The sequence below is a fragment of the Dromiciops gliroides genome, chromosome 2 (genome assembly GCF_019393635.1).
Source record: "Dromiciops gliroides isolate mDroGli1 chromosome 2, mDroGli1.pri, whole genome shotgun sequence".
Taxonomy (NCBI): Eukaryota; Metazoa; Chordata; class Mammalia; order Microbiotheria; family Microbiotheriidae; genus Dromiciops; species Dromiciops gliroides.
Genome location: NC_057862.1, coordinates 179,470,930 through 179,497,699, shown reverse-complemented (window position 1 = coordinate 179,497,699; position 26,770 = coordinate 179,470,930). Strand labels below are relative to the sequence as shown.

The window sequence follows — 26,770 nt, the reverse complement described above, 5'->3', positions numbered from 1 at the left end:
CCTTCACCTTTACTTCCCACGAAAATTGGGTTTACATTTCTGGCCTTCTGCTTACCATAGCGCCTCATCTATTGTGAACTTTGTATTTCTACCTGTCTACCTGGCTACCAGGCTACCTCCCAGGCTATCTCCACAGCCTGCCACTGAGTTCTCATCATTCCTCCTCTTTCCACCTCCATCTTATCTTTTGCCTTCTTTAAGGCCCTTGAGGACTGGGACTATCATGCTTCTTGTATTTGTATCTCTCTCTCACTCACTGTTCATTTAACACAGAGCCTGGTTTTTAGTAAGCTCTTTAAAAGCTCTATAATAATATAACTAACTAATATTTGCGTAGCACTTTGCTTGCAAAGTACATCATGTTGTATATAACGTCATGCTATCCCATTTTTTTCTTCACAACCACAGTGAGAGATAGGTGCTATTATTGCCCCATTTTTACAGAGGAGAAAACTGAGTCTGAGAGAGGTTAAGTGACGGCCTGAGTTACACAACTAGTACCAAGGCTATTCATTGTGCCACCTAGCTGCCTCAAATCTTTCAATCAATCAATCATTATCTTCATCATCTATTTATGTACCAATCTATATTCTTCTTAGTTTTTGTTAAAAGGAAGGATAAGCAGCACAGGACCAAGGACAGAACTCCCTTTGAGTTGACACCTTATTATTGACTCCTCTTGGTGAGGGTCATTCAACAGATCATAATTTTGCCTACCTGTACTGTTCTCTAGCCAAGATCTCTCAATCTTGTACAGAAATTGTAATATACTTTTATTATACATAGTAGGTGCTTAATAAGTGTTTGAATATGGAAATAAATTCACACATTTTCCTTTTAAATTAATTTTATGTTCTTTTTGTATGTTTTCCCATTTTTCCAGTTCAACCAAAGAATGATGCTAGATTTGGAGGTATAGGACCTGAGCATGAAGTCACAACTTCTCTGGGACTGTTTCATCACATGTAAAATGAGGAGGGGCACCCTTATGGACCTCTAACCTAAGGGCCCTTTCATCTATCTGATGAACCCATTGCTGATCCTCAATTTCCTTTCTAATTCCATCTCAATCCCTGGAAACCTCAAGAAACTCTTATAAAAACATCTTGAAATCTACCTATGAGGGTTTGTTTTTTTTTCAGAGCAATGAGGGTTAAGTGACTTGCCTAGGGTCACACAGCTAGTATCAAGAGTCTGAGGCTGGATTGGAACTCAGGTCCTCCTAAATCCAAGGCCCATGCTTTATCCACTGAGCCACCTAGCTGCCCCTACCTATCTATGAGTTTTATAACTAATCTTTATTCTATATTAAATTTTCACAAAAGAGGATTACAATTTCCCCCCCTTTTCAATGCGAAAAGCAGAATGATAGCTGCCAGGCTCCTCTTGGTGCCACTTGGTGACTATCAGTGACATTAACAGTGAAAAAGAAAGGCATATCTATCTTTGCCAGACTTCAATATGAGAAGCAGGTCAAATAATAAGATCAAACTGCTGTTTTGTGAGCTGGTGGAGGTGGATTCTAACTGACTATTTAAGCTTTCCCATAAAAAACACTAATCCAGTTCTCTTATTTATTAGTTGAACTATTAAAAAGTACCAGACAAATAAGAAGTAAAGAATTCCTTTGAAGACATATTGTCATTTGGAGGATTTGGATGAAAAGCATCATGCCGTTAACAGAACTTTATTACTACTCAGAAGGGGAGGAGGAAAACAGATACCAATTAAGTAAGATTCAGTGTTTGAGTCCTTGGATGCCTTTGGTTGAGGGAAGCACTCAGTGGGATAATTTCTGGATGTGAAACTCTCTAATGGATTTTACGCTCCAATCAAAGGCACAGAGCTCTTTAGGGCTTTTTAGAAATAGAGTTTTAGACAAAGCTGGCACCAATAGGAAACTACCCTAGATAGGGAAAGATAACTGTATAGTTGAGACCAATGAAATAAGGATAAACTCTGAGGGTTTTCCCTTAACCAAACTGATTCTTTTATGAAGGCAAACTAGGCCATCTTTTGCCTCAATTCTTACCTAACTTTTAATTACTGAATGGGCATTGGCTCAGACAAACTGAGACCTGGAAAAGACCTTAGCTTAAAAAGGCCAGAGTCTCCCACTGCATCCATGGCCATCTCTAGTTATCCTGATCTGTCTTGCCACTGGACCCAGAGGGCCCTGGAGGAGAGAGTGAGGCTGATGACTTTACACGGCCCCGCCTCACTTAGGTCCAATTCACTGGCAAGTCAAGACATGACCCTCCTCATGTTATTAGTCTTCTTTGAGACCAAAAGATCAACAAGAACACCAACTACACAGAGTAACGGATCGGGACTGGAGCATAGCGAACCTAACTCTGTGCAATCCAGCAATAGGCTTGTGTAAGTGTGTGTGTTTGTGTAATGCCTAAAATATTGATTTAATAACCTTAGTATATACTTGCATCCTGGAGGGTGGGTGGGAAATGTTACACATATACACATATACATGTACATACATATGTGTATGTATATGTTTTCTTTATACATGGTTGTTTACATGTTGTCTCCCCTCAGACTGTGAGCCCCTTTAGAGCAGAGATTGTCATTTGCCTTTCTTTGTATCCCCAATGTTTAGCATAAGGACTGACACATAGTAGGTGCTTAATACATGCGTATTGACTGACTGACCAGTAGCTTAAAACTGCACCAAGACTTTTGGTGGCACCCTGTATAAGATAGTGATGCTTCTTCCTAATATTTCCCTCCTTCCTTCCCATATATAATTAACAGGATCACTGTTTTGCCAAGGCAACCAGGTTTCTGAAAATCCTCTCAAAGTGCTTATGGAAAATGAAAAGAACATCTCCCCAGATCATCTCACAAATTCCTATGTATATGCCAAGAAATAATGATGTTATATTTATGTCAATATTTTTCTTTAATCAAATCAAATGCTCTCAACTCTCCCAATCACCACAATAATATCCTTCAGTTTCCTCTCTCCATGGCCTCATTGTCCCCAAAGAAACTTCCAGCTGATACTTTGTACCCTTTAGTGTTATACTGAAGGAAAAGCCCTGGATTTCTGCATCCTACTCCCAGTTCTACTGCTCTTACCATTTCTCTTAAGGTCTCAGTTTCCTCGCTGTAAAATGAGGTAGGTTTCTGTTTGGCACCTAATAGCATGAAGGCAAACAATCTTCACAGGGATTGGACATACAAGTGCAATGGATATATACAACCAAAACATTAGCTCATAGAGCCAATGCATCATAGACCACATGGTATTTTCTTTAAGTGCATGACATGGACCAGAACATTTTAAGTCTGTGAACATTTGAATCTCCCCACATGGCCTAACACAGACTTGGCTTGTGTGTTAGTTGGTTTTCTTGGATTGCTCCCCATCCCTTTTTTTTGTTCTAATTTTTGTTACAGTGAATGACTCCTGAGTAAGAGAGAACATATTTGGAAGTGAAGATGATATAAAAACAAGCATAATGAGGACTGGCTAATGAGATCCTAGTCCTGGGAGCTCCTGGGAGCATTGGCAGGGGATCCATGTGATAGTTTGGTGAATCTGCTTCCAATAAGCATAATGGAGGGTACTGCTTTCTGCTTTAGAGTATGCACATGTACTCTGTCACTGTTTCCAGGCCATTTTCACTGTGTGGTTTTTAAATTGGCTGTTCAGCTGGAGCTGAGTGTGCATTCACAATCCTCAGATGGAGGACTTTTTTTTTGAGTCTGGCTTCATTGGAATAAGGAGGCTCAATTGATGTAGGCCTCCAACCCACAGCAAACCCTTGGCTCACTTTTACTCAGGCTGAGAGGCCCATGAACACATAGCCCTACTCTTGTTTCTGTCTCTGCATGGCTATTGTTTCCTGCTCCTAGGTAAAGGATCATTTGTAGCTCCGACAAAGAGCCTTTAAGAGTAGGAAGCAATGCGTCGAAACTAGCAGAGGTCAATCACAGGACGATTTCTATTCAAGAGACTTTGCACCTGGGTCAGTAGCTACCGACTAGAAAGAGAATAAATTTTGAAAATAAAAAGTGATAGAGGCGGCAGCTAGGTGGCGCAGTGGATAGCGCACCGGCCCTGGATTCAGGAAGACCTGAGTTCAAATACGACCTCAGACAGTTAACACTTAATACCTGTGTGACTCTGGGCAGGTCACTTAAGCCCAATTGCCTCACCAAAAAACAAAACAAAAAAAAAAGTGAGAGAGTAGTTATTGATGACGGGCATGACTCACTATTAAAGTGTCTACTAAATGTATTCTTTAAAAATTAATTTTTTTTAAAGCATCTGACTTCTAGAACTAATCTTGTAGAATTACTTATCCTATAAAGAGGATTCTAGGGTCCAACCTTCTCGTGTACCCTTCGATAGCTCAGCTGGTAGAGCGGAGGACTGTAGGTCGTGTATCTGTGGGAATCCTTAGGTCGCTGGTTCGATTCCGGCTCGAAGGAGGTACAAATGTTTTAGAGACACACCCCAAATAAGTGCCTGCTTCTTGAAACTTGGAGGTTTAGAAATCGATAATTGCGAATCTGTCTTAACATTCTGGGCAATTCTCGGACTTTGAAAAACCCAAACTCTTGTAGGCTTCAGATATCCCTCTGCCTTTCCTTCTCTAGTAGATCAATAATTCCCTAGGAAAACTTGGACTTGAACCTTCGAAATGCCGGACGACACACTTTTCTTGCTTGGTTCTTTTCTTTTGCGGGGGCAAGCGGGGCATCCGGTAATACAGATCTTTATTTTCTGTTTTGGACTGCAACTCACGTAGGGACTTCAATCCTAGGACCTCAAACATTTCTCTTCTCTATATTGTCCCTCTCCCTACCTCAACCCTCCTGCTCCTCTTCTCCCTCAGTCCCCCCCCCCATTCTCTTTACTAGTAATTTATTATGAATTAAGAAATCTTAGAAGTGACTTCAAAAGTTTTGTAGCTCAAAGCTTCTTAAACTGTGGGTGGCGACCCCATATGGGGTTACGTAACTGAATGTGGGGGGGGGGCGCGAAAAATTTGGCAACAGTAAAAAGTTAAGAAGTTTTGTTGTATACCTTTATTCCTGGGATCGTGTAAAAATTTCTCTGGCGAAAAGGGATCACGAGTGGAAAAAGTTTAAGAAGCTCTGTTCTAGCTCAACTGGTATCTCATCAGGACTCGACTCGATAATAATCCTGAATAAGTAAGTAGTCATACAGCTTTCATTGGAAGACCGGCAAGACAGCTGATTCCTCATTGGGGGTAGTTCTAGTTTGGAGATTTTCCTTAAATCTAACCCAAATCCGGTTCCATGAAACTTTCACCCTTGACTCTGCCCTCTAAGGCCCAGCAAATCGAGTCAAATCCTTTAATTTCCCTTCTATTCTTTCTCGCAGGCCTCGTCCTCAGGGTGATGTCAATCAGCATGTCTCACCGCCAACATGGGTTTGCCTCTATTACTAACCCAATATGATAGTTCTTATTTACGTAGCTTTAAAGTTTACTAAAAGCGCAAAGCAGAAAGGAGCACTGATTTGGATTCAGAGCATTTGGTTTCTGCCACATACTATTATGAGGTTGGGCAAGGCACGTCACCTTTCTGGGCCTCAGTTTCCTCATTTGTAAAATAATGAGTTTGGGTTGGACTCTGCCTCCGAGGTTCTTTCTTTCCAGCTCTAAATTATATGGTCTTTGCTTTCTTCATAGTAATTCTGTGACTAATTTAATGAAAATGTTGAGTACTGCACGTATTCCGAAGAAGAGGGCAAGAAGACTAAGAAACTCATATGCTTTCTGTGGTATGCGAGTGACACAATTAATTATAGATTATGGTGTGAAAAAAGCGTGTTAGAAATACAATCACACAGAAAATGCTGGCTAGGTACTTGGAACAGCAAAAATTACCACATCTTTTTCGAGCCGGAATCGAACCAGCGACCTAAGGATTACTAGAGATTGAAACCCTACAGTCCTCCGCTCTACCAGCTGAGCTATCGAAGGGGATACAGAGATTAATTTTATGGTTGACATTTCAGATCTCTTGTGGCGTTCATAAACTGAACCATATTTATATTTATATACCATTTTAAGGTTCATTTATTCAACAAATAACTCGGCATCTACTATGGAGCAAGGTACTGTGGGGGAACACAATAGTGAATTAAGGTGATCGTCTCTTCAGTTAAGGAGGATACAAAAGAGAAGAGGTCAGTGTATACAAATGGCAATAACACAAGTCCCTACGTGATTAGTATGGTTTAAGCTAGAGAAAAAAAGAGTGGAGAGCTTTACCTCCTCCTGCAAATATGTGAAGGCCTATTAAATGGAAGACAATTAGACTTACTAGTCCAAAAGACTAAAAAGAAACAATGGGAATTCGAATTAGAGTTAGTAAGGCAGATTTGGGCTCACTATGGGGAATAACTTCCTTAACGCAGATAGTTGGCTTACTACTGAGGAAGTTGTTCCCCATCCCTGGAGGGATTCAAACAAATACTGGGTGACAATTTATCAGAGAGATTGGCGAAGAGATCCATGTATCAGGTAGGGTGTCGGACAAGATTACCTGAACTCCCTTCACACTCCAAGATTCAGCGAATCTTAAAACACACACACACGCACACACACACACACACACACACACACACACACACACACACACACACACACACACACACACACTAAAGATAGAAACAGTATTTTAAGAGTTCCGAGTAGGTAAGGTCACATTCTGCGCGAGGATCCAGGAGAGCTTCTGGGAAAAAGAGACATTTGAGTTTGTTTTTGAGAGATGGACAGGATTTAGAGGGCCATAGATGGGTGGGATTAACGCGCTTCTGGGTGGGGGAAAATCGCCAGAGCAAGAATAGAGGCTGCAAAACATAGCACATGTTAAGGGAGTCATGAAATAATGCATTTTGGTTCCAGCCCCCCCCCCCCCCCGTCTAAATTCAATGAGACATCTATTAAACCAGCAGCAGCAGCACCACCACCACAACTAGCACTACCAGGGGAGCTTTTCTGACGTTGCACTCTGTCTTGCCTCAAAAAGCGCCCCAAAACGAGTGTTGCCTACACGGGGGGAAAGGCTCAGTTCCTACTGTTTGCTGCTGTTCCCTTCCCAGTAAGAGGATTTCTGGCTTTCATTCGCAATCGTGATAGAGAGCAGACAGAAGTCTCTAGTTAATTGGCTCCTGAATTCAAGACAGACTTATTCCTACTGCAGAAATTAAATTCTTACTTCTCATCCCATTTCTCCGCTTCCCTTCTATCTCGTCTAGGTACTAGTCACGATCCCTATTACAACAGCTGCTGAGTTGAACAAAGTTAGAAGTGAAATAAACCAATTAGTATGGGTTTGGGTGCAGGCAGGGAGAGGAAATGGTGGCAGGGAAGAAGTAAACGATGTCGCAGCAGAATAAATGATAGATGAGGAATAATAAAAAGAGGAAAGAAGAAAGATAATCAAATTATTTAATTCAAACCAGAAAACAAACTGCATTCGTGTATGACACACAAGAAATTCAGTTATCCTAGCTTGCGTGTGGCTCGTTGGTCTAGGGGTATGATTCTCGCTTTGGGTGCGAGAGGTCCCGGGTTCAAATCCCGGACGAGCCCAGTTTTTTTTCTCCCCAGTTTTCTTCTCTGAAACGTCTAGCGAACTATATCAAAACTTTTCTTGTACCCCAGTCTTCCCCGCTAAAAGGAAACAGGGCTAAACAGAGGTATTAGTGAGAGCAAAGGGAAAGTACTGGGGACCTCGTTACTAAACTAAACTGCCTCTATTCCCAGGCCCCCACCCATCCACCACCCGCCTTCTCCCGTCCCTTTCCACCGCCCTCTTCCCGCGTCCCCTTCTCCTACCTCAGGCTCGCAAGCCCCTGTGTCTAGCCCATTGGAGTTACAACTCCTCCCCACCCCAAATACAATTTTTTTCCCATCCCTCTGCTGCCCCCTGGAGTTATTAAAGGAACAAGCTCCCGGAGTCCAACAGCGGTTCCCAGTTTGCTGCTTAGTGGTGCTGAGGTCCAAAACAATCCCTCAGAGCCCCATTCCCATCCTGGAGCGAACGCGGGTACAGGAATGAAAGTTTCCCCGTGTTAGCTGGGAAAGAGGGCGCATCCCCAGGCTGAAAGTACAGTAAAGATCTCCTTAGCTCCAAGTAAGTTTAACAGAGGACTCATTTGTTATATGCTGTCTCTCAAACGCATCCACACACCACACAATACACACACACACACACACACACCCCAACGTGTACACATCCACATCACACACGAATACGCATACACAACAGTTACACACCAACACATGCCCACAACAACTTTTCCCTTTCCTCTCCTAACACCCTCCCCTTTTTCTCCTCTCACTCCCCCATTTCATTTGGCTCTTACTGACTTCTGTCGGCCAATGAGCCGAGCCCAAAAGACCACATTTCATACATTTCTTGTCTTCCTCAGCTTGTTGTTTGTTTGTTTGTTTTTGGTTTTATCTTGCCCATCTTTCCCTACTCAGCCTAGCACTGTAGCCAGCTCATAGAAGGAGCCCAATAAACTCCTGTTGCACTGATTTCTTACCAGGGACGAATGCCTGGTGATAGAATAAATCTGTTAACTTTTGTTGATTCTTCTTCTGTTTTCATTTCATAGATTTTCAGTCCTAAAAGGAACCCTTATTAAGAGATCATCAACCCCGTTTCGCATTACTGAAGGAAGCGACAGGCCTGTTGCAAACCGTCACACAGTAAGTTACTCTTTACTGTTGTTTTGGGAAATAATTTAGCGAGGAACTTTTTTGACTTATTGACTTCCAGTCCTGGACTCTCTCTTTCATTAAAAAGAAAGTTCAGAGTCAGATGATGCCTCCACCCCTCAAAATTGCAGTTAAAAAACCCAATTCAGTATTTTGTACAAATCTGACAATATATAGTCCACCTCCTCTCTTTTGAGTGCTTGCTTCACTCTCAGTCCTCTGAAGGAAAGATTGATCTACAGCATTGGTCTATTTAATGAAGTCGTTCAATGTTGTTTTCCCTTTGTTACTGTGTCATCATGTGTATTATTTTACTTACTTTGACTCTGTCTCAGTTTATCCTAGTCTTTCTAAGTTTGTCTGATTTCTTGATAGCTGTTTCTAAGGGTGCAATACTACCACATTACATTTATATATGTGTGTCTATATGTATAAATTTATAATTTTATGTATGTGTATATATGCATGTGTATACACATATACATGTTTAGCTATTCCTCAGTAAGGACACCTAGACTCTTCCTTGATCAGTTAAGGCAAATGTATAAGGAGTATGTGGGAAACACCAGTCTTCTTTTAAAGTTGAAGTTAAATCTTTCTTTTTCTTAGTGTCCGGGCCCACTTTTTGAGGCTTAAAAGTTATGCCTCCCCCCCAAAGTAGGACATACTTGTGTTTGCTGCCATGGCATATACCAGGACCCCAAGAAAGGAATTTCTGATGTTTATACTTTGGCTTCCTTTAGAATTTTAGGAGAATCTTTGACTTAGGACTGGTCATTAACATAGGATACAGAATGATTATTTATCAGATGTTTGTCCTTCATTCTGGAAGAGGATCATGACATCCAGTGGTCATGACTTGCACTGAATTGGATTTAAGTGAGGGAGGGCAGTGCCAGGTTGCCAACCTCACTTTCTCTTCCAGAGACATCTGAGTTTAGTGGCAAGATATACACAGGATGACTGGAGGCCTGTATCTTTAAGACAGTTGGAATTAAGTGACTTGCCCAGGGTCACACAGATAAGTAATTGTCTGAGGTGAAATTTGAACTCAGGTCCTTCCAACTTCAGGTTCAGTGCTCTATTTACTTCACCACCTAGCTGCCCCATCAGATCTTACAGTAATAGTTATAGATAATAAGGAACACTGAACAAGTGGTTTCTAATCCAAACACTTATTTCTGCCTCCTCCCCATATATTACAACTGAAGCATTCATTAAATACTCATTAGATACAAAATAATTGGGAGGAGGAACCAGGAACATTTCCTGAACGAGGTGGTACCTGAGGTGAGCCTTAAAAGCAAAGTATGTGCAGATATGGAGGGAAGCCTGCCCCAAATCACTGCAGAAAGGAAAAGAAAGACAGATCTGGACTGAAGTGGCAATAGAGGTTGGAGTGTGTGAAGGGAAATAATGGTTATAACAAGGTGGGTTAAACATTGCCATTTTTATATGAGTATATAAGTGTATAAGTACAGGCATACTTGCAGTAGTTTATTGATAGAGGACTGAAATTCACTGTAGGATATTTAATTTGAGAAGTACACATGAAAAGAATAACCTGTATAAGCAGTTACATATTCAAACTATCTCTGTTCTGGGTGCTTGTCTCCAAGTTTGCAGAAAAGTGAATATTTAATCCCTGTCTCTATTTGGAAAAATAAGTATGTAAGCAAGACTTTGCCCCCCATTCTCCTTTAGTCAACAAGAGTCCTGAACATCACCAGAGGAAACACGCAGAACACATCTTTTTTCCTTTTCCAAGAAATTTCCCCACATGGCATTTTTCCATTGGCGATAGTGTGTGCAAGTTTTAATTCTTGTGCAAGATAGCACTCAGGCTGGTTTGCTCTGTGTGTGTGTGTGTGTGTGTGTGTTTGTGTGGTAGCAGAGGGACAAGAAAGGGACAAAGAAGCCGGATATACAGGGATTGACTGACTGTAGAATCATCATCAGATTGGAGGCCTTGGGTATTCTTAGTCATGTAGCTGGTGCTACTGTCCAGAGGTGTGTGTGTGCATGCACACTCATATGTGCATGAAGGCACTCTCTCACTGGAGCACAAGCAGGGACATTCCTGTGGTTCTCTCTGCATGTTGATATTCACATTAGGGAAGGAAAGTATTGGTTGAGTATTTCCAGGCTCCAAATAGTAGCTACTTGGATTGTTTCAGTCACTTCTACTAAGATAAGAATGGTAATTATTTGTTGTCTGGCTATCCTAGGAGATCACTTTTTGTTATCTTTTTGAGGTCAGTTCTTAGTTTCCCATTTTTTTTTTTAAGTATAGGCCTCATTTCATTGCACTTTTCTTTATTGTGCCTTGCAGATACTGCCTTTCACTGATATTGCATTTTTTTTTTTACAAATTGAAAGTTTGTGGCAATCGTTGTTGTCTTATTTTAAGAAATTGAAACAGTTGCTGCAACCTTTTCCAGATCAGTCAGCAGCCATCAACATGGAGGCAAGACTCCTCCTCTTGCTCCTCCTCCTCCTCCTCCCTCTCCCCTTTACTCTCCAAACTCTTGTTTAGACTATTCTGGAATCTGACTTGCTTTATTGTGATATTCACTTTATTTCAGTGGTCTGGAATTGAACTTGTACTCTCTCCAAGGTATGCCTATATGGAGGTTATTCAAAATTGGACCTATCTGAGGGCCCAGGGTCCCTTTGCCTACCTGAAGAAAGTTTTCCCCAATAGTTGATAGTTACATTTATTTCCCTTTATACTGTCTAGATAGGATGGCATGCAAATGTTGTTTGACTGTCAGTTTATCTTTTAACCTCTATGTTCTATCTAATAGTATTCATTCATTCACTCACCCCCACCCCCCACCTTTATTAAGTACTAATGTGTTCAAGGCACTATGTTAGTTACTTGGGATAAAAAATGGAATAATAATTGTAGTAATGAGAATTCAGAATAACATAAGAGGAAATTGAGTAGTTCAGTATAGATGGAACTTAAACACAAACATAAATCAAAAGTAATTTGATATAAGTGTTATGGGGGAAATGGAGGGGGGTTGGGATAGAGGTCCTTAGGAATTCTTCTTTAAAGAATTACATTCTCGGGGGCAGCTAGGTGGCGCAGTGGATAGAGCACTGGCCCTGGAGTCAGGAGGACTTGAGTTCAAATCCGGCTTCAGACATGTGACACTTACTAGCTGTGTGACCCTGGGCAAGTCACTTAACCCCAATTGCCCCGCAAAAGAAAAAAAAAAGAATTACATTCTCTTGCACCCAAATCCAATTAGAGTAAAATAATAGTTTATTTAGGTGCTAGGGAAATTTTTCCTTTATCTCTCTTATTTGATTTTTGAATTCCTTTTTAAGTTGTACCAAGGATTCTTTTGGAGCTTGTGACCATTTGACATTACTCTTTGGGGTAGGAGTAGCTTTAAAAAAAAAAGCAATCTTACTATCTTTTTCTGAAAATGAACTCAGGGGGCAGCTAGGTGACACAGTGAACAGAGCACTGGCCCTGGAGTCAGGAGGACTCTGAGTTCAAATCCAGCATCAGACACTTAACCCTTACTAGCTTTGTGACCCTGGGCAAATCACTTAACCCAATTGCCTCACCAAAAAAAAAAAATAATAATGAACTCAGATCTTTTTTTTATACCATAGTAGCTATCTATGGTCAGGTTCTTTTTCCTTTGCTTACTAATTTTTATTTTGTTTTATTTTTAGTAGCTTATTATTGTAATCAAGTTTTAATTCCAAATTGTGGGCTATGGTGCCCCAGGTCTTAGGTCCTCTTTAGTGTTAATTTCTTCTGTGGGGGAGCATGGGGGTGAGAGGGGTGGGGCTTAACCTCAGGCCCTCCTCTCCTTCCCTAAGCCACAGTTAGGGCTCCAGACACACTATTTCAAAAATGTTCTTGTTCCTTGTGGGTACTGTACTCACTGGGCATGTGTGTTCACTCCTCACCCATAGCGCCGGCCTGGTTCATACCACCATATGCTTTTAAAGAAAATATGTAATAATCACAGCCCATTACTTTCAAAACCGTGCTGCTTTGTGCTTCCTTTTGCACTTAAAACAATATTTAAGTGGCCATCCTCTTTTTTCTTTTTTGTTCTTTTTGCATTTCCATCCTTTCCCTCCTTCCACTGAAAACAGAAAAAAAAAATGCCTTGAAACAAATAAGACTAGTCAAACACACCAAATCCACACAGTAGCAACATCTAAAACTGTATGTCTCTTTCCAAACTTCAAGTACATTACTTCTCCATCAGGACTTTAGGAATATACTTCATCATAGGTCCATTAGAGGTGCTTTAATTGAAAAAAAAAAAAGGTTTTTGCTTATCAATTTGGGAGAAGCAGTTGTGGGAATTTATGAATGGCCCGTGTTAAATTAAAAGCAGTCAGATAGGGGCAGCTAGGTGGCACAATGGATAGAGCACTGGCCCTGGAGTCAGGAGGACCTGAGTTCAAATCCAGCCTCAGACACTTAACACTTACTAGCTGCGTGACCCTGGGCAAGTCACTTAACCCCAATTACCTCACCAAACACACACCCACACACACACAGAGCAGTCAGATAGCCAGCCAGCAGTTCACAGATTAGGCCCACCAGTTAATAATATTTTTACGTTGGATGTCGACCATGGCAGGACTTATGGCCCAGGTATAATTTTTCAGCTAGCTATAATTTTTCAGACAGCCAAATTCTAAGCTTTCAGATTAGCAGTTATAGTTAATATTTTTTTTTCACAGTAGTGTTCCATCCTAATCTCATCCCACAATTTGTTCAGCCATTCCCCAATTGATGGGCATCACCTCGATTTTTGAATTCAACTTAAAAAAAAAATCTCTTTAGGGGCAGCTAGGTGGCACAGTGGATAAAGCACTGGCCCTGGACTCAGGAGGACCTAAGTTCAAATCTGGCCTCAGACACTTGTCACTCATTAGCTGTGTGACCTCAGGCAAGTCACTTAACCCCCATTGCCCCCCCAAAAACCAACCCCCCCCAAATCTCTTTTAGGGTATCAACCTATTTTAGAAATAAGAAAAGTGAGGCTCAGAAGAGTTAAGTGGCTTATTCATGATCACAAAGCTTGTAAATATCAAAAAAGGTACTATAAAGAGTAATAAAGCCACTGGATCAGGAGTTAGAGAACTTAAGTTTTACTCATAAGTGTGCCACTTAATCATGCTGTAAAATACCCTTTACTTACATGCCAACAGCTGTTTGTTAAGCTCAGAGAAACTAGAAACATAGTCATGTGCATCTAAAGCAGGCAGACCATTGACTTTCATTCTTGGGAATGCAAGTACCCTCACTGTCTGTGACTTTGGAAAGAGAGATAAGCCTCCTAGGTCAAGTAGATAACCTGGAAAATTGCATGAAGATTTGAATTTTTCATCCTCCCCAAACAAACAGACCTAAGAGAAAAGCTCTCTGTTTCTAAAGGCAACAGATTAAGGTGGCTTTTGCAGTTAGAGTAGATTCTAGGTCTCTGTTGGCAATGCTCAACAGATTTGGCTCTCAGGGCTAATCTCTAAAGTCCTTTGGGCAGGTTAATATTTCGCTCAGCCACCCCCAAAGAGGAGGTGAATGACCTTTCTTGTTTGTACAAATTGAATGCCCTTGCTTTCCCTGTTTTTAATGGAGGTTGGGAATTATCATATCAATTATCTCCACCCCTTCTCTATCTGAAAACTATATAATCAGAATCAAGGGAGTGAGGTGATGTTAAGGGCTGTCTACCAGGGAAGAAACAACTGGAACCCTTCCCCAGTCAAGGAAATTTGACTGTTTTTTGTAAGACTTCTTTTCTATGGAATAATCTAATCTAAACTAACCTAATCTAATCTATCAAAATGCCTATTTATCATCTACCTATCTATCCATCTATTTATCATTGTATTTATTTATTTATTTTATGATTCACAGATATTAATGTAACTATTGTGGGATGGTCCTTCCTCTCCTACTTAAAGTCTTTGATTCCAGCTAAATGTAAATAAGCTAGGCTGTCAAAACTATTTCTACAATGAAGGTTTAATGGCAGCTATCAGTGAGATGGCTGGTTCTTCCACTGAGACTGATAGAAGGAAACTTGTGAGCCTGACTTTTCAATGGGGGGAGGGGGTGCACAATTGGTTCCATATGTGTTAGAGGTTTCAAATTGAGTAAAGTTTTCTTATGTTAGAATAAGGTGTAGGTAAATCATGGAATATTTTAATTTGACAGTTCTTAGGAGGGTGGAGTAGTTTGTTCTTGTGACTCCCTCACTGTTTCTCTGGTTGTCTCCTTGCCAATTGCTCCACTTAGAAACAGAACAAAAGCTATGTGCAAAGGTAAGAAAATATGGCTTGTATAATCATTTCATTCTATAGAAGATCACTTGGGAATAAAGATGAATCCAAAGCCATATCCAGGAAAATTTTACCCCATTACTAATTTTACCCTAGTAGAAATTTTACCCCAGTACTACTAATAATTTAATAGTTTTACATTATATTGTGTTGCTTGTGAAACCAGTACCTGAGAGACAGAGGTGAAAACAGAGACATAGATGGAGATACATAGACAGAGATAATAAAGAGATACACAGACTCACACAGAGAGGAACAGACAGAAAGAGAGAGATGTGGGGAGGGAAGGAGGGAGAGGAAGAGGGAGAGGGAGAGAGAGAAGGACAGAGACAGAGACAGACACAGGCAGAGACAGAGAGACAGAGGAAGAGAGAGAAAGAGAGATGGAGATGCTGGGTATCTACCTTTTTGTATGGTAGAGGAAGACAGATAAGTTTCTGTTGCACCTAGAGGGAATTTGCTGATAGCCAGGTAAGGTCACAATCAATCAGAGGCAAACTATGTTAGTGCTATTAATTGGGGATGAATATATAGACGTGAGAGTCAGAAACTGAAAACAGTTCCTACCCTAAGCAGGTACCTAGAGTGCTTCAGTTTCTAATGGCAAAACTGTTTTGTAAGCACCGTTCTTAGTAGACAAAGTGCCTTTATATAGACTGTCCAATGTCTTAATTTCTAGGTGATATGTGTGGGCTGAACTGTTGGGGCTGAATTGTGCTACACTTTGGGCCAAAGTGAATGTAAATATCAATGACAGGGGAACTTAACTTATCAACTTATTTTTACCCTTTGGCAAGCTATTTTGCATGACCACAGAGAGCACCAGAATCTGACCATTTTGGATATCTAACTTTTACTACATAAAAGGTGGCTTTCAGTGATAAGGATGAATTCCAAACAATTCAGTTTTCCTATAATACCCATGTGACTAGAATCTGCCACTTCATTATTCACCTATCACCAGTCATCTCTAGTAAGGTAACTTAGATTTAGATCTTAATATTTATTGCAGGATTGGCAGAGACGTGGTTGATGTCTCCTGACTCCTCTAACCAGTAATGCCCTTGTGACTTAAACACGACGTGTATACCTTCCACCAATATTGAGGGAGCCCAGTTTAAGGAGATGATTCTATCAGGTTTTTTCCCAATATTTTCTTATTTCCCCCTATTTCTGCTAAGAATGGCTGAAATAGAAAAGAAAGACTTGAGATAGCTATATGACCATCTTGATTCACAACTAACAACTTTTCAATATATTGGCTGTCCTCTTTGCATTGTCTCTGGTTACCTTGAACTATAAAAAGCAAATCTTTCTCCACTGCAGGACAGGTTGGTATGTAATCATAGTGAATAAAACCCTGAAAATATTTTTCTCAAATAACTCAAACAGAAAACATTCTCAGGGTTATGTATACCAAGTGTAATGAATGATGACAATATGGAAGGACTTGGCAAACTTTGAAAAGTGCTTTATTCATAAAGTGATACATAAATAAATTAATATCAGTAGGAATTATGAGTTAATGCTGTATATGTATAAGGCTCTCATTTTAATAGTAAGTATTAGTGTTTCTCTGAGGAGTAGACCTCAATCAGGGCATACCCTTCCCATTACCCTCTGCCATAAATAAAATAATGTCAGTAGGAATTATGAATTAATGTTGATCTTTTTATCAGCTGCCATTTTGTTTTTAACTAATACAACTAGAACTAGTTCAAACTGAATCTGAGTGTGAAAGGTATCTGAGATATAAAAGGGGTAAGTAGCATAGGGAAACCAGACTAAGCACCAGAAAATCTTGATCTTTATTCCACTTTTGGGCATATACTAGTTGTATGACCTTGGGCATATCACAAATCTCAAAGACTCAGTTTTCTCACTTTTAAAATAAGTGTAATAATAGTTGTACTATTGACATGAGATTTATTGTCATAGTCACTGTAACAAAAAAAATAAATATAAGTCATACTCTTGTGTTCCTTTTTCCTTTACCACTTTGTTATGACAATTTTATTGTCAGAGACTTTAGGGTCCTTATCAACAGTCCTTATCAACCTTGACAGTCCTATCAACCATTGCCATCTAGTGGCTCATAGTATAATTCTATAGCAACTTCTTAAAACCAATAAAACTATTTATCATTGAACCTATGGACAGACCATAGGTTTAGAGCTAGAAGTGACTTTAGAGGTTATTGCGTCCAGCTCCTCATCTTGAATATAAGGTAACTGAGGCCCAGAAGGGTTTTAATGACTTAGCCAAGGTCACAGACCTAGAAAGCAGCAAAGCTGCTATCTACATCTAGGTAATCTAATTATAAAATGAATGCCCAATTAACCAATCAAAAAGCAGTTTATGCATCAGATCCATTGGTAGGGAATGGGGATACAAGTATAAAAGTGCAATGGGTCTTGCCCTCAATGAATTTATATTCTACTAGGAGAATTCAACATATGTTGGGGGAATGATGGCCAGAAAAATGGGGTTTGTTCTAGACAGTCAGAAGGATTGTGGATGAAGCCATAGCCCAGCAGATTTGTCACGTTCTTTCCAATAATAATGACATTACTAACTTGATTATTTTTCTCCATGAAAGAGGTTGAAAGGTGACAGGGGAGTGTGTAGGCTGCAACAGGGTAGATGGCAAGATGCTCCTACTTTCTAGGCTTGATATATTGGTGGATGGTTGAATGGGAAGATGCATAACTGCAGATTGCTAGGTAAAGAAGACTAAAGTCAGGATCAACTCACCCTCTAAACCAGACAATTCTGCAGTCCCCAAACTGAATGGATTATTCTGCCTTTGGTATATATGGGGGCAGCATCTCTGCATATCTGGATAAGAGTATAAATATTCCTGGTAGAGAGAAGAGGATATAAAAGCTAATGTCCAGATGCCCCTTATGACTAGGCACAGGTATCTTGGTGGACTTGTCCTGTTAATGGTTAGTGGTCTGTGGTTATGAGATTAGGAATAAAGAAGGATCAAAGTTCATGACTCCAGCCCCATAGTGGGAATGTTGAGGTTACAGAGCTCTGCTCTCTTGGCAAAAAAAAAAAAAAAAAGAAACAAACAATAAAAAGGAACAAAAATGTCCTTATCCATTTGGCTTACATTTAGAAGGATGTCCTATAATGGTTGCCATATCCTTCCTCTTCTAGCCCTTGACAGGAACGTCTGATTGGGAGAGATGGTGATGTTTCTGAAGGGCATAGGCCTTCTTTTGCTGTTCTTCATCCTGGGGCTTTGGCTGGTTTCACCTTCTTTGACACAAGGAAATAACAGGGAGAGAAACTTCTTGACTCGCCACTATGACTCCAAACCAAAGGGCCGGGATGACAAGTACTGTGAAAGGATCATGAGACAGAGACAGTTGACCCAGCCCTGCAAGGATTTCAATACCTTCATCCATGGTGATTACCCCAGCATCAAGGCTGTCTGTGGAGACAGAGCTGGGAAACCCTATGAAGAGGGGAGGTTTAGGAAAAGCAACTCACCATTTCAGGTCACCAATTGTGAGCATCGAGGAGGGTCCACAAGACCTCCCTGCAAGTACAGGGCCACCCCTGGCTTTAGATACATTGTAATTGCCTGTGAGCATGGCTTACCTGTTCACCTTGAGAAAACTACTATTGCAAAATAATTTATATTAGGAGTTTGGCAGCCTAAGACATGGGTGCCCTAAGTGGTATTTAGGTTGATACCAAAGTTGTACTATGATCACCTCCCTGATGCCAGTGTCCTGACCCTTTTCGAGTTGACATGTTGTAATTTTTTCTTTATATGCTACTCTTTTCATACCTCCAACATCATAAACTTGGGATGTTGGCAAAATTTTTTGTCAAGGTCACCAACCCCTGATCTATATGCTTAATAAGATTGTTGATTTTTGCTAGTTCTACTTTCATTGTAAGCAATTGGAACTCCATATCTCTTCCTTAATGTTATGTCCTTATATCCAGGAGTGCTTATAACAGTCATTCTGAGTCTCTTAATAGCTGAATTGCTCAGTTCCTTCTGTTTTCAGCCTTTGAGCACTTTTTTTTTCTGTGCTTTGAGCACTTTCAATAAATAAAATACCTCTGAAATCAGCAATCATCAGTCTTTTCACTGGCTCATTGAATTTTAACTTGTTTCTCATTCTTCTCATTCAACTGTTTCCTTAGAAGGAAACCAGTAATATGGAAGCCCCCTTTCTTACTCTGTACCCTTTTATCAGTATCTGCTAGAAATGGTTGATATGTGAACTTCATAATTGTCTCTATGGTTAGAATTGATTGGATACCTTTCTTAAAGCAGTTTGAAAAAATCCCCATAGTTCTAGACAATTAGGCAAATAATTTAGGTGAGTCAGGACATTGCTCATCCCATAATCTTGAAAAATTCAAGAAGAATAGGTTATTTTCCCCATTAGGCTGCTGAGAACCTGCCTGAGAGATCTCTGTGATAGTTGTGCCCTATTGGCTAACCTCAATTTGATTATGGAAGATAGAGAAATGGGTTAATAGTTCCTGAGGTCATTAGAGGAATTTTCTTACCTCTAGTTCCTTAAGTTAGAAACTTGGGTTCTGTTGAAACTCATCAGCTACCTGAGATAGGAGAAAGAAGAGGCTTTGCCAAATATTAAATGTTAGGACATCTACTATTATCCAAACTTTTAATGTCAGGGATAACAATAAAAATATCCAAAGAAGAATTACATCACAATCAAATTCTAGAACACCACCATTCATTGTTATCTCCCTGATCTGGGACTTAGTTACTGTGATATAGGTCATTGCCCTTGGCAAAGATAGAGAGAAAAACATATATGGGTCATTAAAAGAGGGGAAAACATATATGCTTTATTCCTACATTAAAATCTCTCTAGCTGTAATTTTTCTTAACCACTTTAAATAGCCACTTATGACATTAAAAGCTTAGAGCCTTGGTCTGATGTTGATGACACATTGGGGATTTATAGTTATGTTTCATCACAGGATGGAAGTACTTTGTCTACTTGAGGGACTAAATGGAGAGTATCTAGCCTGAGGACATTCAGCTGCAGGACACATTTAGTTGAAACATTCAATTTTACATAAACAAATACTGTCTCCACATAATGATATGCCAATATAGCAGCTCAGGTAATTGTATATTAGACCAGAGTCATAGAAGATATCAAAGTCCTTCTTATCACAGTCTGGCTGTGCTTTCCTGGTCCTGCAATGAAAACAGGGATCCCAAGATATTAAATTACTTGAAAAAGGCTGAACTCAAGAAAGGCAATTGTATGCAAGTTGGACAAGAGATATCATTAGGAGCATAATTCATAGCTAGGAAATATCACAACTTACACAGATATCTTTTTTCATGTTCCTGAAAACGTAGGGGCTTAAGGGAATACATGGGGAATCTATTACATAATCTCCAAGGCTCATAATGCCCATAATGATTGTACACTCAGTGCAGCCTGAGGTTGAAATACAACAAGGTATGGATTGATTCTCTGCTGCTTGTGATAATTTTGGCTTAACAACTAAGAAAACAGAGGTTCTGTACCAGCGAGCACTGCACCATCCATATGTGGAAACATGGGTTACAGCAAATGAATAAATTTTGAATTCTGTGGATAAGTTCACTTACCTTGGCAGTATACTTTCTAGGGATATATACAGAGATGAGGAAGTTGACATATGCATTGCCAGAGCTAGTTCAGTGCTTGGGAGACTTCGAAGGAAAGTGTGGGAGAGAAGAGGTTTAAGGCTGCCTACCAAACTGAAGGTCTACAGAGCCATTGTGTTGACCTCATTGTTGTATGCCTGTGAAATCTGGACAGTATACATGTGCTATGCCAGGAAATGGAATAAATTCCATTTGAATTGTCTTAGGAAGATTCTGAACTAAAGATCACCTGGTAAGGAAAGGTTCTAGATATTGAGGTCATTTCTTCAGCTGAACTTCCAACCATTCAAACTCTACTCCAGAGAAGAAATCTCTGAAGAGCTTTAGAAGACACAAGAGACACTGGCACAGAACCAGAGAGATTTTTGAGACTGTCATCATAATGCCTTTTCTGAACTTGTCTAAGCACCTGCCTTGTGTGAGTTCTCCGTTAGAATAGTCTTTTAGGCAAACATACGTTTGTCATCTGCAAAATCTAGCCAGCCCATCAGAGGCATATTTTGGTCCTCTTTGAGAAGGAAGGGACAGCAACCAACCAGCCAACTAAATAATCTTCCTGGCCCTTTTCAGTGATAACATTCTATGAGGCTTTGAATAGAGGAAGTATTTTGATATGTTTTTTGTGGGGCAATGAGGGTTAAGTGACTTGCTCAGGGTCACACAGCTAGTAAGTGTCAAGTGTCTGAAGCTAGATTTGAACTCAGGTCCTCCTGAATCTAGGGCTGATACTTTATCCACTGCACCATCTAGCTGCCCCTTGATATAAGTTTTTAAGGTGGATTCACTAATGATTTTATTCAGCTATAAGAGATGAAAGAAATCAGAAGAAATTATGTTTTAGCCACGTAAGGCTAAGAGTTTATTTTTATTGATTATTATTATTATTTCATATTTCAGCATTAGTCATAATATGAAAGAAGAATCAGAATAAAAGGGAAAAACCTCAAAAAAGAAAAGAAATACAGACAAAAAGTAGAAACAGTATGGTTCAATCCACATTCAGAATCCATAGTTCTTTTTTTCTGGATGTGGAGAACATTTTCCATCATGAGTTCTTTGAAATTGTCTTGGATCATTGCAATGCTGAGAAGAACCAAGTCTATTACAGTTGATCATCCTACAATGTTGCTGTTACTCTGTACAATGTTCTCCTGGTTCTGCTCACCTCACTCAGCATCAGTCCATTTAAATCTTTCTAGGTTTTTCTGAAGTCTGCCTGCTCATTATTTCTTACAGCAAAATAGTATTCTATTTTATTCATATACCACAACTTGTAAAACTTTTTTTTTTAATTGAGAGGCAGTGAGGTCCAGTGAAGATACACCTGGGCTAAGATTTGATCATGGACATGCTTTGTTATGGTCTTGGGACCAATTTCCAGAATTCCAGTCAGAGGTAGATTAATATAAAATCAGGAAGATGTCCCAAGGTACAGATCATTTGTGAGGCCCCAGCACTCCATTTTATATTGACTGCATTGTGCCAGTTTTTCTTAATCTACTTTTGATTTTCAGTTATTTCCCTTTGAAATTCCAGGCTAAAAATGGACATTGACCCCAATCCTCCACAATATGGATTTTCTCCTTATCTTAAATACCTTTTATGTGGTTGGTTTTTGCAGTGAGTTAAGAATGGGGCTGAGATTATGGATTAGATCTTTATGTGAACCAGCCAGGTCTTCTTCCTGGTCAACTGTCACAAAAATGCATGAGGTAGCTAAGTGGTACAATAAATAGAGAACCAGGCCTGGAGTATGGAGTGAAAAAGACCTGAGTTCAAATCCAGCCTCAGATACCATATGACTCTGGGCAAATCACTTAACTTCTCTTTGTCTCAGTTTCCTCATTTAAAATAAGGATAATAATAATGAGGATAATAATAATATCTGCCTTGTAAGATTATTGTGAAGATCAAATAAGATAATAATTATAAAGTGCTTAGCATAGTATCTGGCACATAATGTGCTGTATAAATGTTGTTGTTGTATAACCATTTCAGTCATGTGTGACTTTTTCATGAGCCAGCCCATTTGGGGTTTTCTTTTTTTTTTTCTTTTCTTTTTTTTAGTGAGGCAAATGGGGTTAAGTGACTTGCCCAGGGTCACACAGCTAGTAAATATCAAGCATCTGATACCGGATTTGAACTCAGGTACTCCTGACTCCAGGGCCAGTGCTCTATCCACTGTGCCACCTAGCTTCCCTTGGGGTTTTCTTAACAAAGATACTGGAGTAGTTTGCCATTTCCTTCTCTAGCTCATTTTGCAGATGAAGAAACTGAGACAAACAGGGTTAAATCACTTGTCCAGGGTGTCACATATGTGTCTGAGGTGGGATTTGAACTCATGAAGATGCATCTTCTCTACTCCAGCTCTTCCCCTCCCTTACTCCTGCACTGTACCACAAAGCTGCTCTAATTATATAAATGTTAGCTATTATTATTTTTCTTAGTTACAAAATGTCTAGGATAAGAGACGGTGGACAGGAAAATATAAATATGTCACTGCTACTGGAAAATCAGAACAAAGCAATGTCCTGAAGAGGCTTCTAGGTGGTAATAGAATACTGGACTGCAGTCAGGAAGACCTGAGTTCAAATCCTACCAGTTGGAGTTTTGTTCTAGTCACTTAACCATTGTTTGCCTCTGTTTCCTCATGGGTAAATTGGGGATAATAATACCTACCTCCCTGGATTGTTGTGAGGATAAAATGAGATACTATTTGTTAAGTATTTTGCAAATCTTAAAGTGGAATAGAAATGCTACTATGCTATTATTATTATTATTATTATTATTGAATTGGAGTTGAAAGCCTCTCTGGACTTTATTATTTGTGTAACCTTGCACCTAAGTCACTTGTCTTTTCTGAGCTTCCATTTCCACATTTGTAAAAAATGGTGAAAAAAAATGGTGGTACTGTCTGCTTTGCCTAGCTCACAGATTTGTTTTGGAAACCAAATGAGGATTACATCCAGTTTTGACGATGAATGTCACTGTTTCCCTCAATCTGTGGAGATTAAGGGACAAAAGCAAGTATGAGTACTGGGAGAAAGGGGCCCACTCCATAGGAGTGGGAAGAAATGAGAACAGGAAAAAAAGTGAAAAAAATATAGGTTTGCTAAAAGTACCCAAAAGGAGCAGATAGGGACCATGAAATATGATCCTTTACCATCCCCAGAAAATCTAACAGCTTCTAGTTCTACCTGAGGAATGTGCAAGAAAAGTTATTTAAGTTCTTTCTTAGGCAGTTGACATTGATAGGCAGATAGGTGGCACAGTGGATACAGTGCACTACTTTAATTTAGGAAAGCCAGGGTTCAAATCTTGCCTCAGACACTTAGTAAACATATGCCTCTGGGAAAGTTGCTGTATCTTTCCTCGTCTCAATTTCCTCTTCTGTAAAATGGGGATAATAATAGCACTTACATCACATGGCTATAGTGAGGATCAAATTAGTTAATGTATGTAAAGTGCTTTGAAAATCTGAAAGTATGTAAATGCTAGTTATTACTTAGTAGATTGTATTACCCACAATTCATCTTGAAATTCTCCTCTTATTTAGTGCCATTGATGGTGTGAGAGGTACTTTCGTTATCACCCACATTATTCATTCTTTAGGCAAGACAGCAATCCTAGTGCTCAATATGCCTAAACTTTGTGAGCTACAAATCCACTTCAATTCTTGGGATTAGGAGATCCTAAGGAATTAAGTACTCCCTAAAGAACACAGTAGCCAGGAAGTAGTTACATTTACAGGAATCAACCAAGTAGTCCCCCACCCTCACCCTAATTTCATGTAGGTATTATATATGTTGGTCTTTTAGTCATACATGATACTTTCTTTTACAGGACCTTACCAGGAGGTTTCATCAGGGCCATCTCCAGCTCTCTCAAAAGACAAAGGTAAACTGGAGCCTTGCTCCTAGATCATTGTAAAATCCCTAGTACTTAACTTCTCTGACATGAAACTTCCCCTTTGGATGGAAAGAGTGTTTAGAAACTGAACCACTTGGGAATAATGCTGTGAACAAGAGAAGGAAGAGTAGCAATATGTAGGATTGGGGGAGGTAGCTGATGGAGATTCATGGGATAACAGTCTTAGAGATTAGTAGAATACAAGCTCCTTGAGGGAAGTGACTTTTTTACTCCTTCATATCCTCAGCTCTTAGCATGATGCCTGGCATATAATAAGCACCTAACAAATGTTTGTTGATTGATTGATTGATAAGAGGAAAAACCTTAAAGACTATGAGTTCTTATCTTTTATGTGGGCTAGGAGGCTCCTTTTGCAGTGTAGGAAACCCTTCTCAGGATAATGTTTTAAAATAAATTAAATAAAATATATAGAATTATAAAGGAACACAATGATATTAAAATGAAGATATAATACTTTTCCCATTCAAGTTCACGGATGACTTGAAATCTATGATCAGTGATCCTCAATCAAGAACCACTGATCTAGAGCAAGTAGGAAATGAAGGTCTAGAGAAGAATTGGCCTGTGAGAGGGAAAAAAGTTGAATATTGAAGCATAGCAGAGGGATGTTTTGTCTTTTGGCAAGAGACAAGCAGTTCATGCTTTATCCTTATGGGCTGCTCTCCTGCCTCTTGCTTTGTTCTCTCTTTTTTAGGGACCTTTAACCAGGCAGAAGACAATGGCCATGCAGGGGATCCGAACATTGCTGCTACTGTTGGCCTTGCTTGGCCTATGGCTGGTGCAGCCTTCCTCTGGCCAGGTTCGGAGGTACCAACAGTTCCTGAGACAGCATGTGGATCCTACTAGTGAAGGTGGTGATGCTTCATACTGCAACCAGATGATGCACAGGAGGCGGATGACTGTGCCAAGGTGCAAGCCGGTTAACTCCTTCATCCATGAGGACATCTGGAACATCAATAGTATATGCCATACCGTTGGAATCAAATGCAAGAATGGCCAAATGAACTGCCATGAAGGCATTATGAAGGTCACAGACTGTAGAGTGACAGGTGGTTCTGTTTCCCCAAACTGTAGGTACCGGGCCACGGCCAGAACCAGGCATGTTGCCATTGCCTGTGATGATTCATTGCCTGTGCACTTTGATGGGTAAAACCCATCCTGTTGTCTTCACCCTCAGCCCTCAGTTCCCAGTTTCTTATTGTCTGCTAGTGAAAGATGGGAGCTGTCCCAATCCTGATTCCTTAATATCCTTTGCTCATTCTCTTATAACCACTTGATAACTTTGCATACTTTGACCCTAAAGGAAGAGAAACAAAATCTGCAAAAGACCTGGGTTATATGCCCTAAAAACCTCCTTGTATAGTTGTGGAAGGGTTAAATCTCTTTTTTCCTGTCCTCTTGATGGGAGAAAGGACAAATAGTGAGGCTTTTATATGTATATCATTTTTCCTTTTCAAAACATTTTCATATGTTATTTTATCATATGATTGTCATAATACTCCCAATAATATTACACATACCAGAGGTGTCAAATACTAGGCCCATGGACCACATGTGGCTTATAACACTCTTGAGTGTGGGCCAAACGATATTAAAATGTAATGGGAAATATTTAACCAAAGAAATAAAAATAAAATAAAACAGATAATAGTACATTTAAAAACAAAATCAATACAAGGCCTGCAGGATTCTTTTTTAGGATATAATGGCCCTGGTTTCTATTTGAGTTTAATACCACAGCTAACAGATATGTTGTGTCCAATGTTTTATTAAGTACTTTTTGAGCTTCATAAGTCATCATCCTCATCCCTTTTTTATGGCTGGGGCAACTGAAGCTGAGAGAAAGTGCCTTGTCCATGGTCACACAAATCATTGTTGGAGGCAGAATTCAAATCCTGGTCCCTTTTGACTCTAAGAGTAGTCTTTTTTCCAGGAATATTTATTTATTTATTCCAGGAATATTACGATTGTCACTTGAAAGATGGTAGATGTGGGGGCAGCTAGGTGGCACAGTGGATAGAGCACCGGCCCTGGAGTCAGGAGGACCTGAGTTCAAATCCAGCCTCAGATACTTAACACTTACTAGCTGTATGACCCTAGGCAAGTCACT

The 26,770-nt window shown here is 39.8% G+C and overlaps 2 protein-coding genes and 3 non-coding genes across 7 annotated transcripts; 4 read left to right on the top strand and 1 right to left on the bottom strand.

The window, feature by feature from the left end:
• The first annotated feature begins 4,365 nt into the window (after positions 1-4,365).
• On the top strand, positions 4,366-4,455 carry TRNAY-GUA. The gene is given in 2 exon segments: positions 4,366-4,402; positions 4,420-4,455. It is a non-coding gene; the product is annotated as a tRNA-Tyr (tRNA).
• A 1,433-nt stretch (positions 4,456-5,888) lies between these two features.
• TRNAY-GUA lies at positions 5,889-5,978 on the bottom strand. Its single transcript is given in 2 exon segments — positions 5,889-5,924; positions 5,942-5,978. It is a non-coding gene; the product is annotated as a tRNA-Tyr (tRNA).
• A 1,545-nt stretch (positions 5,979-7,523) lies between these two features.
• On the top strand, positions 7,524-7,595 carry TRNAP-UGG. The gene has a single exon. It is a non-coding gene; the product is annotated as a tRNA-Pro (tRNA).
• A 986-nt stretch (positions 7,596-8,581) lies between these two features.
• LOC122741147 (ribonuclease 4-like) lies at positions 8,582-26,328 on the top strand. 2 transcript variants are annotated; one of them, XM_043984285.1, is made up of 3 exons: positions 8,582-8,720; positions 24,574-24,627; positions 25,355-26,328. In XM_043984285.1, the coding sequence occupies exon 3, from the start codon at positions 25,379-25,381 to the stop codon at positions 25,808-25,810; it is 432 nt and encodes a 143-aa protein (XP_043840220.1). In that variant the 5' UTR covers positions 8,582-8,720; positions 24,574-24,627; positions 25,355-25,378; the 3' UTR covers positions 25,811-26,328. The 2 variants fall into 2 exon arrangements, with proteins under 2 accessions (XP_043840220.1, XP_043840219.1); XM_043984284.1 differs by lacking the exon at positions 8,582-8,720 and adding an exon at positions 14,368-14,505.
• On the top strand, positions 8,637-19,161 carry ANG (angiogenin). 2 transcript variants are annotated; one of them, XM_043984282.1, is made up of 2 exons: positions 8,637-8,720; positions 18,228-19,161. In XM_043984282.1, exon 2 carries the CDS (start codon positions 18,257-18,259, stop codon positions 18,707-18,709), a length of 453 nt encoding a protein of 150 aa, XP_043840217.1. In that variant the 5' UTR covers positions 8,637-8,720; positions 18,228-18,256; the 3' UTR covers positions 18,710-19,161. The 2 variants fall into 2 exon arrangements, with proteins under 2 accessions (XP_043840217.1, XP_043840216.1); XM_043984281.1 differs by lacking the exon at positions 8,637-8,720 and adding an exon at positions 14,420-14,505.
• Positions 26,329-26,770: the final 442 nt, after the last annotated feature.